This window comes from Accipiter gentilis, chromosome 27, assembly GCF_929443795.1.
Source record: "Accipiter gentilis chromosome 27, bAccGen1.1, whole genome shotgun sequence".
Classification (NCBI taxonomy): domain Eukaryota; kingdom Metazoa; phylum Chordata; class Aves; order Accipitriformes; family Accipitridae; genus Astur; species Astur gentilis.
In genome coordinates, this window is record NC_064906.1 from 12,460,653 (window position 1) to 12,480,476 (window position 19,824).

Here is a 19,824-nt window from a genome sequence, read left to right on the forward strand (position 1 = left end):
ACAGAATTATGACTGGTTTCCAATGCTGTTAATTACTGACTATGCTTAAAGCTTCATCTGCAATTTGTTAGATAAATAAATTGTCTTTTTTTTTCAATCTGTAACTATTTCTGGTAGTAATCCTGTTGGCATTGGTAAATGAATCCATTTTCACACCATAAGTGACCACAGTTTGCTAGCAAACTATTTTCTTTGGGTTTGCTTAGTGTAACCTTAACATTTGGGTTCAGTTTTCCACCATAACTTTCTCTTTGCATTTTCTTATGGCTAAAAAAACATTTCAGGGACTGAAAATGCTCACACATGCCAACCTGAAGTGATTTTTTTTTTTTTTTTTTTTTAAATGGGCTTCTTTGGAACTGGTTGGAATTTGGGTGTATGTTTAGGTGTGTGCAAGCAAAACAATACATATGTACGTATTTATGAACATATGTGCACTTCTTCACTTGTGCAGGTTTTTTTTCAAACTATTCTTCCAGCAGTACACAGCACATCCCTTATAGTCTTTAAAAGAAGAATGGGACACAACATCTCAAAATAAAAATGAGGAATTGAGAGATATTTTTGTTATTTTAAAGTGATAAAGGTTTGTGTGAGAGAGCAAGTACTTAGGACACTGATTTGTTTTAAGGCAAGTTGTGAATTGAGCCATGCCAGGAGAAGATATTTAGGATAAAGTACTTCCTTACTGCACATGTCTTAGAGCCTGGGCACCTGTAGGAGCAGGAGAAGCCTCCCATCCTTTGTTCCTTAGAACTTAACGGTGCAACTGTCCTCATGTGCCTACATATTCCTGAATCAATCCTGTTTACGGTAGGAGCTATAAACCATAAACTACTTCAGTTTCAGCGCAGATTCCTACATGCTAAATTGTATCCTGGGCATGTGTCCTGAAAAGATCTTTTAGCCTTGAAATGGAAATTGTTTGGGCTTGTGAGAGTCCTTTCTCATATTCCGCAGAGGAGCCAGTGAGCTGCCAGAAGGTGACTGAAATGCGTAAAGAAAAAGAGGTGAATATAAATATATGGTGGTGTTTTGCTGCAACTTCTCAGTATTCTAAGTTCTCTGATACCTCAGAGTGCTTTCTGTTCACCTGATTGAAAATGGGCATTAATATATTGAAACAAGCAGGCTAAGCATGTAAGAGCTTGAAAAGAATCTTCAAGAACTCTTTTCTTCTGTGTAGTAAGTGCATTAAACTGCTTTCACCAGTTCTTGAGTTGTTTTATGCATCCTAGATCATAATCCTGGCTTTTTCATGGAAAGGACACAAGTTCAGTACAGTGTGTACATGTGGGAAAAAATAGTTAGGAATGTGTAGGGGGGAAGGGAAGACTAGTATATTGTATTCTTCTCAGAGTAGCACCTGTATTTCCGATCTTAAATGTACAGTATTTGAGCTTACAACTGGGGATCTCTGATGCTACCACAGTAAAAATAATAGTAATAAATTATAGCGTGGTATGAAAGTGATACTTAAGGGTTTGCTGTGGCTCCATCCATGAAAGATGAGCTTTTTTCCTAGTACATAGGTTGTTAATATATGTGAAGTCATATTTGGAAACGCTTAAAATATTTACTGATATCAGTTGATCTCTGCCAGTCTGTGTAGCTAAATATTTAGCACCTGGAATCCAGAAGTCCCGGTATCATTGTTTAACTTTTTGAACTTAAGTCTCCAAAGTCCTTGAAAATCCATTGTTTTCCTAGTTAAAGGGATTTTCTACACACAAACATATCGTAGTTTTTGGTCTGAGATTCTCACACCTTTTCAAAGCTAGGAATAAGATTTATATGCATCAGCAGAAGGCAGAATCAGCCATTTCTGATCACACAGAGCCTCTGATCCTGTTTTTTCATGGGCATAAGCTGTTGGACCTTATGACTTGCTGGTGGGACTGCTTTTCATGCTGTTCCTCAGTGAAATCGAGGCTACGACACGTTGAAGCATCAATATTTAGTCCCAAGAATTTCATTTCAGCAGCTATCTAAAGCAGCCTTCTTGTTTGGAATGGTACAATAAGTACGTAAGTAAAATTGATTAGTAGATAGAGTCTGTTTCATTATAGGTCTCTCTTATTTTACACGTTTTGAGAGCTGTTTCATGGAGTGAAGTTTTCAGTATCTCTTTGTTAGGATGTCCATTTCCTGACTTCTTGCTTATTTTTTTAAATTCATTTTTTATTTAAGGAACTTCTGAAGCGGTTGTTCTCTTCTGTCTATTAGACCTAGACATTATAATGATTGGTATGTGATACTTTCAGGGGTGTTTACATACACTTAGTTTGTTCTGTGGGATCATAGGTGTTTACAATTTCCTGTCACCAACACGTGGGGTGACTAAGTTTTCACAGAGAGTAATAAATAACTTGATATAGTGTGATGGAGGAAATGCTGGATCAGGGAACTGTCGTCTTTATGCTCAACCACCCAGCTCTCTTCCTTCTTCCACCATTTTCTTTCTTGCAAAATAAAAAAGCTGTTCTGCGAGTAGTAGAACTAATAAAGTCTGGTTCCCTATGGATCTTTTCCTTTGTCCCCTAAATCCTGTCTGCTGCAAAAACTCCAGCTCTCCCATGTCCTCATGACACCAGCATTTGGTAAGAGACAGCAGAACTGTGACTAGCCAGGAACCACATAGGTGCCAGCTGTCCACTCAGTACATGCCTGAAGATTACCCAGTTGACCAGGGACAGAAAGTACAAACGGAGTGTCTGTTGCCTCTTTTTCAGTAGGGGTACAACTCAGCTACTGGTACTGACTTAACATACTTAAACACAGACTATTACTTATTTCTATTTGCTTTGTTTCAGTTTTGCCATTCTAGGCTTTGTTCTACTGCCTCCTCTATTCTTTGACTCCTCTTCTTTGTTTTGCTGGGTTTTGTCATATTTTATGGGCTACTTGAGAAAGCTCCTGTTCTTATGTCAGAATTGGTTTCTCACGTTGATACTAGCTTGTCTGTTAGCTTTCTTTGTAAACACAAGTAGTTACCTTCACTGAAAGAAGTGAGAATAACTGTAAGTATTAAGATGTTTGGAGGAAAGGAATTACAAGGATGGTAAGAAGCGAGTGCTAGTACAGCCAAGTTATGGGAAAAAATTCTGAAAAGAAGAAATCCGATGGTGATATCTAGTGCATCTTCCAGCAATGTTATGAGGGAAGTAGTGGAAACAATAGGCAAAATACTAGAAAATTCATTTGGGGAGAGTCCTAGACTGTTAGGAATATGAACCAATTATCTTGTATACCTTCCATCTTTGAGTTTTGTGATTAAAACCAGAAGAAAAGTGAACTAAGACAACAGTCCTCCCCCTTTTTCTACTTAATTATACAGAAGTTTCTGCCCAAAATGTAAAAGTAATTGGGGCTACACACTTGTAGTGGGAGGGAATAGGGAAAAAAGTGTGGAAAGATAAAGATTTTGCAGCACAGCCATGTGTTAATAATTCAAGGAAACACTGCTTTATTCATTTTTATATGGCTAAGAATTCCCTGGTATCAGCTACCCTTTTCCTATTGACTGTATAAGTCTAGGCTTGAGAAGAGAGGCAGTCATTAACACGGTGTGAGTATATAGCAGTGGCTGTATTGAGTGAGGCCAAAACTTTTTTTACCCTGGTTCTTCCTTCCTGAGAGTGGCCAGCAGTGCAAGCATAAGGAAGAGTGCCACACACGCAGAGTCAGCAGTAGAGGGTGAAGGACCCACACCTTCAGAGCAGTTAGTTTCTGTAATTAATTCATGTCTTCTTGCAACCCTTGCCTCTTCTCAGTACTGTAATACTGGTCGGGATCCTGCCACCTATTGGATGTCAGTCAAGGAGGGCTGAGCACAGGCGAGAACCAAACAGGCAGGAGTCTTTAAAAAGAGAACTTCTTACTATGATTTCTCATGCAACTTTCAAATACTGTAGAGAGAGGGGAGAAATTAGTTATATGCAGTCAGCAAGGGCAGAAGACGATCTTTGATGTACCAAAGGAAACCTAAACCTGCTGAAGGTGGCTTTAGATTTAAACCTAAAGCTATCAAGGGCTGGATTTCAGAACTTGTTCCACAGTTCAGGGCTTTGAGAACCCTCCTGGTCTAACAAAGTGCAATGAATAGAAAATCAAGTTATTAAAAACAGTTACTAAGTAAATTGAATACTGAGTATTTTGTAATCAAGGCAAATTGTAACAAAGAAGCTTCTCCTCGTTATGGTATACTTCTGTAACTGTGTAGCCACTGAAGTGGCAATAGAAAACAGCATATAATTATACTATATCTTACCTGAATGTTTCATTATCTACTCTAGAACTACTCACAAACTATTCTAGAAAATGAAGTGTGTTAGAATCAGAAGCTATGCTTAGGAGTTATGTGCTAAGACACAGTTTCCTGATACTGTAACCAGTTCTAATTTGTGTTTGTTTTGTTTTTTTTTTTTTTTTTTGCTTTCAACATTGTTTTCATAGGATTTTTGGCTTCTTGGAGAAACAGTAGAAAATGCAAAACGAAATAATAAAGCCTGCTAAATACTTCTCAGAAGTGGAGAAGAGTGTGCTGCTTGCATTAGTTGAAAAATACAAATACGTGCTTGAATGTAAAAAAAGTGATGCAAGAACTATTGCTTTGAAACAACGTACCTGGCAAGCCCTAGCTCATGAATATAATTCACAGCCCAGTGTATCGCTGCGAGACTTCAAACAGTTAAAGAAATGCTGGGAAAATATCAAGGCACGGACAAAAAAGATAATGGCACATGAAAGGCGGGAGAAGGTAAAAAGAAGTATTAGTCCACTTATAAATACTCACATCATAGGGAAAGAGAAGATTGCCAGCATAATGCCTGAGCAAATGTACTTTTTGCAGAGCCCACCAGAAGAAGATTCTGAATATCAGCCTGATGCTTCTAGTCAAGGTATAAATGTTACTGTAATGATGCAAGTGGTGTTGTTTTGTATGTGATTTTGCCAGTTATTCTCCTTCAGCAGTCTAAATCTCTCCACTTAGCTGTGACTGCTGGTTATAGAAAAGTAATCGTAGAGCTATGATATTATAAGACTCTGTGTATTTCCCTAGGCCCCCAGGAGTTAAACTGAGGTTTTACTCAATTTTTTTTTCATCAGTTCTTGACATATCTTCTACTTTGTGGCAGGCATCACAGTAGTTATCATGCTGGCTTTCCAGAGAACAATCCCAAGGATATTTTGATCCTTTATAAAGTATCATTTTGCTGGGAAGAGGTTCTCTGAGCATTAAAAAGAAAAAAAAAAAAAAAAAAAAAGCCACCAGCAGCAAATTGATACACAATTGTCTGCTGCAAGAGTTCCCTGTAGGTCTTTCTTCCTTTGTTTTCAAGGACTAAAAAGAGTATGTAGAGCCATATTTCACACTGCAGTCCACACTGGAGAATGGCCTTTCTGAAAAAGTTCAGCACTACATTCTTCTTTATTTGGCAAGCATGCACAGAAGGAATAATCCAAAACCAGAAGGAAGGGTGGCTACAGTGGTTTCTTGCAAAGTTTATTATGTCAGGATTGCACATAGAAGACAGTCCTTGCTCAAAAGACACCAGTAACTACATTGTTAGATAACATTCTTACAATGTCTCTTTCATAATTGTATTTCCCATAAGTAGTCATCAGGATTTGTAGAGGAATGTATTCTGAGACCCTTACTTGTAGTGGTAACTATTTTATTCCATGAGTAGTTTCTTTTCTTTCAGAAGAATTGGTAGAACCTTCTCAAAGTTAGAATAATATAATTTTTTCCTAAAAATATACACCACTACGTTTATGACATGTACAGTAGCGATAAGGAAGGAATAAATAGTATTCTTCCTAGTATTCCTTCAGTCTCCTGGTATTCATGTTGATACAGCTCTTCACCTGACTCTCAGACCTTTCATAAAAATATTGGAAGTCACGTACGGATTTGGCTTAAACAGCTGCATTAAGGTTCAGCTTCAGGCTCAGCCACCTAAATTTAGGTGTGCACTTATAAACGTCTGCATTCACTTTAGTATTCTGAGCTCCCGTTATAGCCATGGAGGTCTATCAACAGAGCCCAAAGTGATTCAGTTCAGACCATTATGCCCTTAGTAGTCTGTAACAGAACTGCATTACGTAGTGGCTCCTGTACTGTGGTACAGATGCACAACGTTTAGATGCATACACCAATAACTGTACTATCACAAGTTTGTGTTTCTTGAGGGAGAACAAGAGAATACTATAACACTTTTTCCTCTTATGTTTTGCAGAGTCATTTGTTGTCTCAAATAGAGAACTTTGTGATGAAGAGAAAGAGCTGGTACATTTCCCAGTATGTGAAGGTACCTCCCAACCTGAGCCTTCGTGTTCTGATGTCAGAATAGCAGCAGATAAGAACTACAGAAGTAAAGCATCTCAGGAAAGTGCTCTGAAAAAGATGCATGAGGAAGAACATCATCAGCAAATGTCAATTTTGCAACTGCAGTTAATACAAATGAATGAAGTTCATGTGGCAAAAATACAGCAAATAGAAAGAGAGTGTGAGATGGCTGAAGAAGAACACAGGATAAAAATGGAAGTCCTAAATAAAAAGAAAATGTATTGGGAGAGAAAACTGCAGACCATCACAAAAGAATGGCCTGTATCATCCTTTAACAGACCCTTTCCTAATTCACCTTAGAACATAAAGGGTCAGAGAGTCAGTGTGATTGAGCACATTTATGAGTAATGCGCACTGGAAAGAGGGTTTTTTAATGTGAATGTACAGTGACAGGATAGGTGCCTGGCTGATAGTGAACACACTTTGACTCTTAATGTTTAGGGAAACAGTGGTAGAGTCCACCAAGGGGAAAACTGTATTGCTCATTTGTAGGTAGTTCTGATTTATTTAACTCTCAGACATGCACAGTGTTCTAAAATGTGAACGTATTTTCCCCTCTCAGAATACCCTAACATCCTTTCGAAATTTAAGGTACTCTGGATATTCTTACATTGGGTGTTCTTAAGAAAATTTAACAACTTTAAATATCAGGTTATAGTATTTGTTTTGATTTCTGTCTCCTCCTGTCTACCATTTCCCGAATGAAGGCAAGGGTTAGAGTTGCTCTCTGCTATTGAGACAAAAGGTGATTGACAGGTATTGGTTGGATTGTTATGCTGGGGCTTAGGAAAAAAAACCCCTTGTCTCTGGTTAATATAGTTCATAACTTATTCTTAATAGAAGATGTAAAAATGAAGGAAGTAGCAAAAGGGCCACTGTAGTAACGGAGCCCTTTGCTTATGAAGAACAGTAATATTTTCCAGCGGGCTGACTGCTTAAGGGAATGGTTGTGGACTGGCCTGCCAGTTATTTGAGCCCTGACCTTTAAGTTGAAAAGAAGGTGACTTCTTCCTCAAAAGCCATTGTGCTTGTCCTTTCTTTTCCAGGCCCATCTTGTATTCAAGTAGAATACCAAAATAGGAGGGTGGCACACTGCTGCCAGCGCTGTGTGCAGTTTACCTGGAGTCATTCTGAGGGGAAGAGCTTTTTAACAATTCATAAAGCTCTTAAAATGCGGTGAGCCAGCCAGTCCATTGGCAAAGTCTCCCTCTATCTCCCTATGCAGCACTTGATGGAGTAGCAGCTGGCTCGAGTATTTCAACCTCTCCCTAGCTAGAAGAAAAGACTTAAGACTTGCCCTCTTTTCCTTCACGTAGGGTGGGAAGCAGTTCAAGGGAATCATTCCTGTCCTGGACCACTGTTCTGTTTTGTTCTGTCATGTGTGTTACAGTGGTGTGTTTTTTGCCTTTGCTGTCAGTGAGGGGTGATGGACATGATTTGTATGAAAGCGTTCACATGAAGGTCCCCACAGAGTTTGGGGGTCCAGAATAGTAGATGGTAGGAAAGCACAAATAAAGATAATCCTTCCCCAGGCAATCATTTATTCTAGTGGGGCAAGGGTTAAGAAAACATGAAATACAAAACTCTGCAAAGATTTGTACGAACTTCTGATGTGTGAAAAGGTGTTTTACAGGAAGGTGTACAACCGTCATATGAAGCAGTGAGAAAAATTAACAAAAACATAAATTTTCATTGAAAAACCTGAGTATCCCATTATTCAATAAAGTATTTTCAGAGCATGATTCATGAGGGCAAGTCCATACAGTGAGCAAGATATTCAAATTAGAGTATGTTATGAAACATGCATTCCCAGTTACACTCCCATCTCTTCCCTAGATGTTCTTTCTGGTGGAGTGAGTTTCTTTTGGTTTTGTTTTGCAGGAGGTGGCGGGGTGTGTGTGTGTGTGTGTGTGTTTTTCTTTTTCTTGAACTGCTTTCCCTGCTGGTGATTCATCTTTGCAAGCACTGCCATTATCAACCACAGCACTCACTGTGGTTAACGCTGTGGTACACATGTTGCTCCCCATGGTCACAACAGCAATCGCAATGGGACCGATTTATTACAACTTATTTTATATGACAGAGGAAAAAAAAATTTGCAGAGCTGCTGCAAGATCAAAAAAAAAAAATAGGCCATGCGTGAAATCTGAAGAGAGATCTTTTTGACAGCAAACTCGGTTTTCTTGTAAATTGCCTGTATGAAGGAAGCATAGGACTTCCAAAGAACAGTATCACTATGGACAGTTTTTTCTGCTGAATGGAAACACTATTGGAAGGTATAATAACAGTAGAGGCAAAAGAAAGAAGTAAACAGGAGTGAGGACCTTTTTGTTCTGAGGTTGCATTCTGTGGTCTGGAAGATGAGTCAGTTATTTGAGTGGTTATGAAAATTGTTCAGGCACCATCCAGAAAAAAAGAATAGTAAAGACATTTGTCTTAACTAATAATGAGATTCCTTCCACACTGCTTCTAAGTGAAAGTAATTTGAAACTATGAAATCGAAACCATGTATGTTAAGGTATCAAAAGGTGACGAATGGAAGCAATTTCAGCACTGTGAAGAGAGCAAGAACAGAGAGACAATCCAGATCTAGATAGCCCTGTGAGAAGGTATGAAATAGTCAAGGGAGAATCTCATGAAATGTGAGACAAGGGTAGTTTTGACTCCTGAAAGTTATACCATTGCTCATGAAAGATTGTTTTATTTTTATATTAAAAAATCATTTAAAATGTTCATGTTTTCAGACTGTACTAGGTGGGAAATGCCTTACATTTTGGTATATATTCTTATTCTGAGACCAAATGTTACAGTTCTTAGGCTGAACAATAGACCCTTTTAATTAAGCTTCTATTTAAAAGAAAGAAGATCACAGGAGAAAAATTAGAAAGAGCCAAGATGAAGATACGAAAGGAAGAATGATCAGTACATGCGTAGAGGAAGAATGGGAATGTCACACAACACAAATGATACAAGATGCTTTTGTGGTACAGGTAATAGACGGCTTACTGGTGACATGGGCTTTTGCTTTCCCACCTGTGGTGACTCTTGGTTGCTGTAAGATTGGGTGATAGACACAGAAAAATGTACAAGATCAACAAGATGAAGTAATGTGTCTCCTTGCCAGGCTTTGGCTTCATCTAAAGGCTTTATAAGGTGATTGGTGTGGTAGAGTTTAAATAACTTGAGAAATGTGGCTTTTACCTTTTTTTTTTTTTTTCCCCAATTACTTCCTCTGGTATTAGGGTTTATCTTTTTTGTTCGACTTTTCTTATATGTAACATAGCCATCTCAGACAATACATCCATTTGTTCCTCTCCCTTTTTTCTAGCTTACATCATTCAAATACTTTCACATAATTGTGTTTTCCTGTTAATCATTTGGCCAAGCTATATAGACATTTTCCCAGGGTTTTTCCCATAGATAAAATACAGCAGTATTTTAAGAAGAAGAACGTGCCTGTTGTTCTTCTCTGGATTTGTTATACAAGTTGTTGGCAAGAATGAACTTAAAAGATACACTGGACAAAATGATCCCAGCTTAACTCTGTAAGAAAAAATGTATACCAGAAATGTAGTGGCCATTGTTCTCAGCCTCTATGTTCTTACTAAGAGAAACTATGACCTTCTAGGCAGGGTGTGGTGAATGATGACATTGAAATGGTAAACTGCTACAGGTTTATAGATTGTTACTTTGGGGGTAGGGGAATTACATGTAAATCTTAAAGTAACATTTAATTGTATTTTTTTTCCAGGCAAGTAAAGTCCCTCACAAGTAGCCCTGTGATTTCACATTTTGAGCTAGCTTGTTCAAAGCCGTTTTTATAAGACCGATGCATCTTAGTTGTTTTCATAAGATAATTGCCTGTCCTTTCACATTATTTTCTGTTTCTTCTTAAAGCAGCTGACTGTAAACTCACACATCATCACTCTTCCTTTGTCTCTAGTTAGATATTCAAAAACCTTTCTGTGCAAATTAAGTACTAATGTGTACTAAAATTAATACATTTAGGCTAATAAAATAAATCAAGTAACAAAGTGATAGGATAATATGCAGTGACTGTTAATATAGTTTAAAAACATTACAGAGGTCGGCTCTGTACATTTGATAAAAAGAAAGAAGACAATTTGTTACCATCTATAAGAATAGGATAATATATTTTTACAGTGAAAGCAAGCAGTAATCTCTGTTTCTGGTATCACAGATTAACTTCTGTGTTGCTAATTTACAAGGGACTTTGCTTCTTAGAGACCTTTCAATATTTTTAAAAAATTTTTTGTTGCTGTTCATGGAATTACATAAAACAGCTTGATTCTCTTATATGTAAAACAGGTGCACATAGAAATGTGGACAGATTTCTGGGCCTAAAACAAGAGCAATAAAATAGAAAATTACTAGCTGTGGCTCTGAACATTTTACTGTTCTGGTGGTGAAGGGATTAGGCGTCCCACAACATCATTAGTCATGTTAATAACACTCAACAAATTAAAAACTTGCAAAAGCAAAAAAAAAAAAAAAAAGGCTGGTATGGTTTTCAGAGTGACTCAGAAGTGAAGACAGCACTTAGCTGTCCCAGGAGGTCATACTGTCATGTATGTCGAACAATTCCCCCACATGGTCTTCACCTTCCCTGATTACTCTTTCCTTTGAGACTCTAGACACCTCTATCATACTATTCACAGCTCCAAGTGCCTGACAATAAGAAAAGTAAATGCATCAAGTAGGAATCCCACCAGAGTTATTAGACCTCACTCTTTACTGAACTGAATTTGGACAATTTTCTGAGACTGCGTTATCCAGGCATGCATGCTATGCACTGCAGAAAGACATGTGAAATTTGTCCAGCACATAGTCTGCCGAATGGCATAGGCTATACAGCAAGGAAAAGGAAAAAGTTGTCCACTGCATGGCTGTGGGTTATAAAACTGTTATATTCATGAGGGCATGGGGATGCATCTCATTGGATGGTCAATCTCTTTAACAGTAAGAATCAAGAATTATTTTCGCCAAATCTTCTAATTCATCCTAGTCTAGATTTCCCAGTCTGTCAAAACAGCCACAGGACAAAAACAGAAGGAAAAAGAAAAGAGAATTAAGCAGTCAAAGTACCTAGAAACAATCTGTTGCCTTCCTGATGAAAAGGTGGCTAGATAAAAAGCTACACCACATGTATATATTTAAGGAAATAACTCTCTAATGTAACAGAAATAAAGCAAGATAGATTTTTAGATCATCCTTATTTAATTTGGGGGGGGGGGGGGCGGGTTTAAATGTTGATTGAGATTGTTTTCCTTTTGTTATTCAGTCCAGCTGCAGAACAGTTGTGTGCTTCAGTTTCTGACCAAACGCTAGAGCACCTCATTAATCAAATTTGTTTGGCAAGAGAGTAGAAGTAGGTTTGTATTCAGCACCACTTGAGATTGATTGTATTCCACAAGTCTGCAGATATTTCTTCTCATATATAAAAGGCTGTTCTTGGACAGCCCTGGATCTGAAACTGGCATTATACACCAATTTTATAGTCATTTATTATTTATATGGCACTAATGAGGTGACATATAAGCTGCTCAAGCTCTCTCCATTATTTGGTCACATAAGCGTCCCTTCCCTTTTCTTAGAATTACACCTTGAAATTATGTACTAAGCCACAAACGCACCAGCTGAACCGCCCATATAAATTCCTGCCACACATTCTGTATCACAGTGTAATGTGGGGGAAAAAACCTCCTGCTTCTTTTTAATTGTGGAGTTTTGAAATTTTGGCCTGTTACTCTCACCGAAGCTTTGCTAAAAATTGGTTCGTTTTATCAGACACCTATGCGTTCCCACAGACCCATCAACCCAATGAGCCATGTGGCTTTATAACTTTTGAATACTGAGCCTGCGGACTGTATGAAGTCTGAATTGACACATACATGGTAAATTACATTTATCTGAAAAAGATCTTGCAAATGCTCTCACATGCTGAGACTGAAAAGTACAAATTAGGGAGGTGATTGGATGGATTTGGTATTCAAACCAGGGCAGAAATTTTGGCAGGCTGGGAGTTATCAGTGCTGACCTAACAGAGAGGTTCAACCTCTGCTTGAGGAACAGTAATGTCCAATCCAAATATTGCCTTACCTCCAACTTTCTGTCTAAAGTGAGGTCTAAAATGAGAAGTCCTTGCCAAATAAAGCAACATTAGTTTCCAAAATGCACTTGTTTTGCTTTCAATTACTGGCTTGCGTGAGGGCTCCGAGGCTAGACTGGGCTTCATGTTGCACTCCACTGGCGGCTGATAGCATTTGAAGAAGACTTCCCATGCTGATTTTGTCCTGTTCCTCTTGAATGCAATACTACTTGGATGCAATAGCCATGTGGTGGTGCCAGTTGGACCATGGCAAGGGGCTCACGTTTTCACGTTGTCTGGCACTGACTCCCTGCATCTTTTCCGATTACCAAATCAGTGGTGGTGGATCAATTTGTATACAAAATTAGGGGTTTTGGCCAGCAAGAACAACCATCATTGCTACTTTTGTCACTGAGGTGCCTTGTCACACTGATAAGATGGCAAATTTAGAGGTATAATCAATGAACAATTGCAATGGCACTTTGTCTCAGCCAATTACAACACTGTCTTCTGGGGTAAATCTTGCTTTTACTCCTCTTGTAGAGTGATAAATTAATTGCTTGCTTCCAGTTTATACTTCCACAGTCCCGCTGAAGCCAATACATTTCTCTACATGTTGCTGTGGGCTTGATAGCTAAGTGTAGATCTCTGCTCTCATTCTGGTCCGAATGTCACAGCTACCAACACTGCTTCTGTAAATCCAGCATGGGTGCACTGTCAGGAAGCCAGGCTGGGAAAATCAGGCGTGAGAAAAGACTGGCTTAAACTTAAACTCTTCTCTTACACGCAGCATGGACATAAGTGGCTCAAGCCCTGCGGCGCAGCAAACTCAAGCCCACGTCCTGTCACAACTTAAAACACAAGTATGGACATAGTAACAGCAGTGGGTTACTTTGGTGACCTGTAAAAATGGCCTTGGGTGGTAAGCAATTGATTTTTTAAATTGTTATATATTGAAATCTTTCAAAATCATGGGACAGGTTAAAATTATGCCCTGTCAATGTTCAACTACCAAGAGCAATAAATTAACACAGATTAAATTTTCTGTTAGAATTTGGTTAACTGGTATGGTTAATTTATCACACAGGCATGCTCCTTTCTTCCTTGTAAAATCTTTGCTACTTCCATTAAATTAGTTCACATTCTTATTTAAAAAAAAGGGAACTGTTAATCCACCCCCAGTTAGATATATACATAAATTCAACCAAATGAACAATGTATCAAATCTTTTTCTAATATGTTGTAATTTCAGCTATAGGTGGGCTTTTGTGTTTATTTATACTTTCCACCTTTTTTTTTTTTCCTGAGGAGTCTAAGGTTAAATAATGAGAGCTCTGATCTTCAGCTTCTCAAGATGCAGATGTCCTGACATTTTAGATCGGTACCAGAAAAAAGTTCTGGTAATGGGTAATTGCAAATACAGAGATATTCAGGTCTGTTCTACTTCCCAGATAATTAGAAGGCATAGCCCTAATCATACCTTTCTTTTTGCAGTTGTGTTTCTGAAATTCCAGTCACAAGATGTACAAGCTGTTTCACCACCAACTAGCATCCAGCAGCACTAGTGTAGTTACAGGGCCTGTTTTCCAGAGGTGCTGACCCGCTGCCTTCAGCAGGGGTCATGGCAAGTCAGGACTTCTGGGCAAAATGGGGTCTAGGAACCGTGGATGGGATTTTCAACAGAGCATGTTGGTTACGCTTTCAGATCCCATCAATTTCCAGGGAGCACTGGAGCCCTACTTCCCCTGGGCATCTTCTGGAATTTCCAACCTATGTGACCACAAGGGAAAAAAAAAATATAGTTTTTGCTTATCAAAAACAATCACATAATGGTTTTCTTTAACGATTTTTCTTCCTGTGATTTTTAAGTGACTCTAAGTGAGTAAGAACCTCTCTTTTCCAAAAATTCATGCAGTTTAACAGAAATACTTTTACAATACCTAAGAAGCAAAAACACTTTAAGAGATTTCTTTCCAAATGTGTTATTGCCATCTCTGCTAGTACTATCATCTTGTGATGGTACATCATGTTGGCCATGTTTTGAGAAGTTTTATTGGCCAGGTTTTTAGAAGTCTTATCTTTCCAATGGGAAAAAGTAACTTTCACTGTACTTTGGCAATAACCCAGGGTATTATTCAAGGTTGTTCCATGAGGTTTTCTCTCCACCATCACTTTTCCTTATCCTGCAGAATCTTTCCTTATTTTGCATGTATATTCCACCAGCACTGGAATTGCACCTGAATTCCTGTGGTCAAGGAGACTGAAAGAATCCTCTGAAAACCTTTGAAAGTGGTAATCTTTCCATGTGTGTTCAGGGGGCTCAGGATCACTGCAGTCTAAATGCAGAAGCACTGAAAATTGGACCTCTAAAATATTGCCGGCACAAGAGCTTGAGAATCTCAAGGAGAAACTAGAATCTAGACGCCCCTCTTTGTCATTTTTGTATAAGTGGTCAAATAATCAGGAAACCACTTTTTCCTTACATTGTATTGTATTTATTATGTGACATTAGGTTCTGTTGTATTTTAACAATATATAAAATTACATTGTGCCGTGTTTGTGCTTATAGTCAGTGCACATCTAAAATGGAACTAGCACTTAAGTACTGGGCTATTTGTCATAAGATACTTGAAAATGTATACACTCCTCCTGATACTAAATATTTTAATGGAGTATTAGATGGTATCTCTTGTGGTCTCTGCCTTTTATTAGCAACAGTTTCTGGGTTTTGCTTTTTAAATTGCACTAAAAACTATACATTATTTAAGATCTCCTTTTTAGCCAAATGGTAGCCACTAGGCTAATCTGATTTTCCTAGCATGGTGTCAGCCTCAGTCATCTCACCTGTTGTGAAGTGTTGGTTTAGTACTTTAGTGCCTCAAATACCAAAGCTGGTTCTGCCCTGCATGGAAGTAGTTTCTGGAATTGCACCTTCAAACAAACTTTTTTTGGTTACTGTTGTTTTTAATTGATAAATAAAGCCCACATTACAGTTTGAAACTCCAAGTAGCTCACAGTATGTCCGAGTCCTTAGAAACGTGAGGAATGGGGTTTTCATTATCTTTATTGTCTAGCTAATTTTCATAGCAAATTCTTTGTTTTTCCTACAGAAACAGTGAGTAAAAGGAGACAAAAGTAGGGTCCTAAAATGTATACTTTCTAATGGCTGGGGATGTATGAAATGCAACAACACGTATTGTTGGAGGAAGAGATTCAATAATTGTCAGTGAGGGGAATCTACTATACATCTGAAACTCACAGCGTATGTAATAAGGATGACTAACTGTACATTTTAGTGCCTTGTTTCTTGTAAAATGTTTAATCATAAATTACTAAACATAAATAATTAAGAATTTCTGAGCAAATGTATCTAAATATTGTTAATAGAAACTGTATATTCACAGAAAAGTCAATAAATCATCAACTATTGTTACACATTAATTAGACAAGATTTTTAGTCTCCATTCTTTCAGAGTTGTTTTCAAATAATGTCATTTAATTTACACACAACTGTGCTATTTCTGTCTTTTAGACTAAACTCCACTCAACTGCATGGAACAGAGAAACTTTCTCGGTTGCACTGTCAAATTTTGTGGGAGAAAGTGCTATTTGTGAGGCCTGTTGTACATATTCTCCAGAGAACTTTGTATTTTGTTTGATTAAATGCTGATATAGGTTCCTCTGAAAGGTTCACCCTGTAGGTCTATGGAGCAGATCAGGTTTGAACCTGAGTTAAGCACCAGCAGTTTGCTTCTGGGCAGCCTGTGTCAGGCACTAATGGGCAAGAAAAATAATTGGGTTCCTATTCAGAGCATCTTAATGATGTCGGTTCAAAGCCTACATAGAAATCCAGGAAACTAAACCATGCTGTGACATATTCAAGAAAGTGAAAGTCCATCCCATTCACAAGCAGCAGGATGAACAGTGGGATGTGAAAACCCACAAGGCTGGGTGTTTAGAAGCAAGCAGAGGAGAGGCAGAGCTCAGGACAAACTGAGCTTTCTCCCTGCTTCTCTAGGATTTTCTGTGCAGACAAAATGTACTGAAAGCCATGTTGGTACGGGACAATTTCTCAGTTTATACCACATGTAGAACTTTGTGGTGAGTATTATGATGTCTAGAGGAACTGGGACAAGACCTTAGAGGCAGTTGGATTCATGTACATGAGACCATGCAAAAGCTGTTCTGGATAAGGCCACAGCTCCATCTAATCCAGCATCCTGCCTACAAAAGAGGCTAATAGCATCTGCCCAGCAAAAAGCAAGCGTACAATACTTTCATAGTATGCATTGCTCTATGAGGCAGATACTCCATGAGACCGTAGTGGAATCTTTGCATATAATGACCTTCAATGGATTTTTTCTTGTATAAATCTGTCCAAGATCTTTCTGAACCTATGTAAGCTATCAGTAAGCATGTGTTCCACAGCTGAAGTATATGTAGGGTGAAGAAATACCTTCTTTTATTTGCTCTGAAGCCAATTCCTGCTATTTTAGCTTGCTGCCCTGTCTCTCCATGTAGAACCTTGAGTTAGAAACTCACAAGTCTTAAGATTGGTTTGAATCAGATGAGGGTTGGAAGAGCTCATTCAATCAGTTTCTCTTACATCAACACAAGGTTGTTTTTTAATTGATACAGAAAAATATCAGCAAATCTTTCCCACTGCATTTGATTAGAAGGCAATAAATACTTCCATGAAATCTGAAAGAAAAAAGAAAGGGTAGTGTAATTACATATAAAAGTAGGGACAGTACTTCACTTTTTTATACTTTTCAAGCAGCCACTCTTCATTTTGAAAAAAGGCTGCTCCTTTTCTTAGCTAACTCATTTTCAATAGGAAAGAATAGTTCCACTGAGTGAAAAAAGCCTTTGTGATAGATAATTGCTTTTGGCCAACAGGATGCTCCTCATATCATTTAATCTTCCTGAAGACTTCCAGAATGTGACCAAAAGGACAGCAGAAGACAGGTTTGTGCACCTGTTTCTGTCTACAACCTTTATCTTACCACTGTTTATTCCTGAACAGAAGTAGCCAGGTTTGTGGCTGATTACACTATAAAACTCAGCAGTTTTTCCTTGTAATTGAATCTACAAGATTCAGCACATATTATGCTATAATCTGGATTTTTTTCGCAGCTAATTTGAGTGCTCCTGGGAAAAGGTAAAGCCATGAATTGAAGGATCTCATATGACAAATTATTACAAACCTGACTAGCTCCCCATAGTGGCAGGCACTACCATGCTACCATGTCCCTTAAGTTTCTAAACCAGTTGCGTTGGGACAGTGTCCACACTTTATGCTCTTGGGGGTGAAGTGAAAAGCACAGTCTGCTTCAAAGGGGAAATAATTGTACCTGTTGGCAGTAGGAGCATTATTTATCAAACAGCAGGAAATGGAAATAGATAGTAATAAATACAGACAAGTAGCTAATGAAGTTCAATAGTGATAAATAAAGCTAAACACAGTAGGAAAACAAGTCTTGACCAGCAGACCTAAACACAAGAAAAGAGTTTTTGAGATGTACAGGACAGGGGGAAAAAACCACTTAAAAAATTAAAGTGTAAAGTCCTGTTACTGTATGCCAATGGTAAACTGTTATTGATACAGAAAAGGCAAATGTTAAAATGAATAGTCTTTTCTGTATTTAGAAAGCAGCAAGATATTGTTTTATGGGTGATGGTTGATCTGTCATTGGAGGATGACAAAGAACCTCACAGTCCTTTCTACAGAAAGAGAACGTCAGATTTCTGCTAGAGGGAAAGACCAGGTTTGGGGGGGGGTTGGTTTTTTTAATTGAGATGTGCAGGAAACTTGTACGGAGAGTGCCAATAATGATGGCTGACCATTACTGCTCAACCAATACTCATCTCAGAGGACTAGGAAAATTCAGAAACCTGGAGGAGCACTGACCATTGCTAGTGGAGGAAGGAGTCATGTAGGGAAATCTGAATATAACTAGCATCCCTTCCACAGAAAAAAAACCCCAAACAACAAACCCTTATCAAATAAACCTGGTTTTGTTCTTAGACAAAGTCAGAATTGTGATAAAAGAGGTGACTATACTGATAAAAAGCAGATGGACATTGATAAACTCTTTGCTTCAGTCTAACACGATTTATGAAAAAGAAATGGTCCAAATTAAATGGCCTAAAAACTGCTTAACTGACAGGCATTAAACCACTTGAAAAGCAGTTGTTGGTCAGAGCTTTCTCTAGAGATGTTCCACAGGCACCAGTAGCAGGAATAATCTTGAAGGAAATGTGCAAGTCATCACTCTCATTTACAGTTAGCACCAAGTTTGCCAAAAGACTAGAGATAGGGCATGGCAGGGACATGATACAGCCTGGCTTATTCTGTGAGATAGGCCAGTTCACAAAAGCACCTCAATGCAAACACAAAACTCGGTATTTGGAATTCACACGCAGAGGCCTAAAGGGAAAAGCAGAGACCCTGAGCGAGAGGTGTTTCTGGATCATCGAGGCAGGCACCTGACCTGGGCCCACAAAGAGGATTAAAGGGAAATATAAAGGAGAGATGGTGATAAGAGATGGAAGTGATACCTCCCCAGGTAGCCCCAGGGGATCCAACAACAAAACATTGTTGGACCTTACGCCTATGCTTTATGCTGATGTTAAAAGTGAATAGAGAAGAGTGCTGATGTGAGGCATAAAGCGGTGGGTAAGAGAGAATTTCTTATACCAGCCATCTTAACAGCAGCAGTCTTTTTGGTTTATAAATAAGAATTCGGTAAAGTAGCATGATCTGAGCGCGTAAGAAATCCCCTCAGGAATAAAAAAAGATTGCTGAAGGGCTTTTTAATCGAGGAAAAAAAGCACTCTAGCAGAGTAAGCCTGAGACATAGAAGTACAAACAGCGATAGGCAGTCAGCCGCCGGGAGAAAAACCACCGTAGGTAACGAGGGCTGCTTCCCGCTTCGGTGCCATCCCACCGGGAGCAGGTGGCTTTCGAGGGGCTGCGGTAATTCAGTTATGGACTTGATTCAGGGACAGAAGGCGAAACGCCGGGCCCGGGGGAACGCGCAGGACCGCAGGCCATCCCCGCCTTCCCGCTCCGGGCCCTGCCCGCTCCCTCCAGCGGGCGGCAGCCGCGGGCCGCGGCGGCCGGGGGCAGCCCGGCCTACGGGGCGGTTCTCGGGCAGCAGCCGCTTTCGCAGGGAGGGGGGGGGGGAAGGCGGCACCTCTCCGAGGAGGGAGAGGGTTCGTTCCCCGGGACCGCCGCTCTCCCGGGAAGCGCCGGGCAGCCGGCTGCAGCTTCCGAGCGGGAAACGGGCTCCTTGCGGCCGCCTCTCAGATCCGCCGCCGGCAGCTGGGGAAGCCCCCCACACACACCCCGGGACCACCC

At 39.2% G+C, this 19,824-nt stretch overlaps 1 protein-coding gene across 6 annotated transcripts in view; it reads left to right on the top strand.

Moving 5' to 3' along the window:
- Window positions 1–15,874, top strand: part of MSANTD3 (Myb/SANT DNA binding domain containing 3) — a 17,480-nt gene extending 1,606 nt beyond the window's left edge. For 4 of the 6 annotated variants that reach the window (XM_049830202.1, XM_049830203.1, XM_049830201.1 and 1 more), the window contains exons 2-3: window positions 4,456–4,901; window positions 6,243–10,825. In XM_049830202.1, the coding sequence (XP_049686159.1) occupies window positions 4,487–4,901; window positions 6,243–6,652 (825 nt within the window). In that variant the 5' untranslated portion in view covers window positions 4,456–4,486 and the 3' untranslated portion in view covers window positions 6,653–10,825. Of the gene's footprint in view, window positions 1–4,455; window positions 4,902–6,242; window positions 10,826–13,251; window positions 13,384–13,955 lie in introns of those variants that run through there. The other 2 variants (XR_007509748.1, XM_049830206.1) reach the window with 2 other exon arrangements.
- Window positions 15,875–19,824: the final 3,950 nt, after the last annotated feature.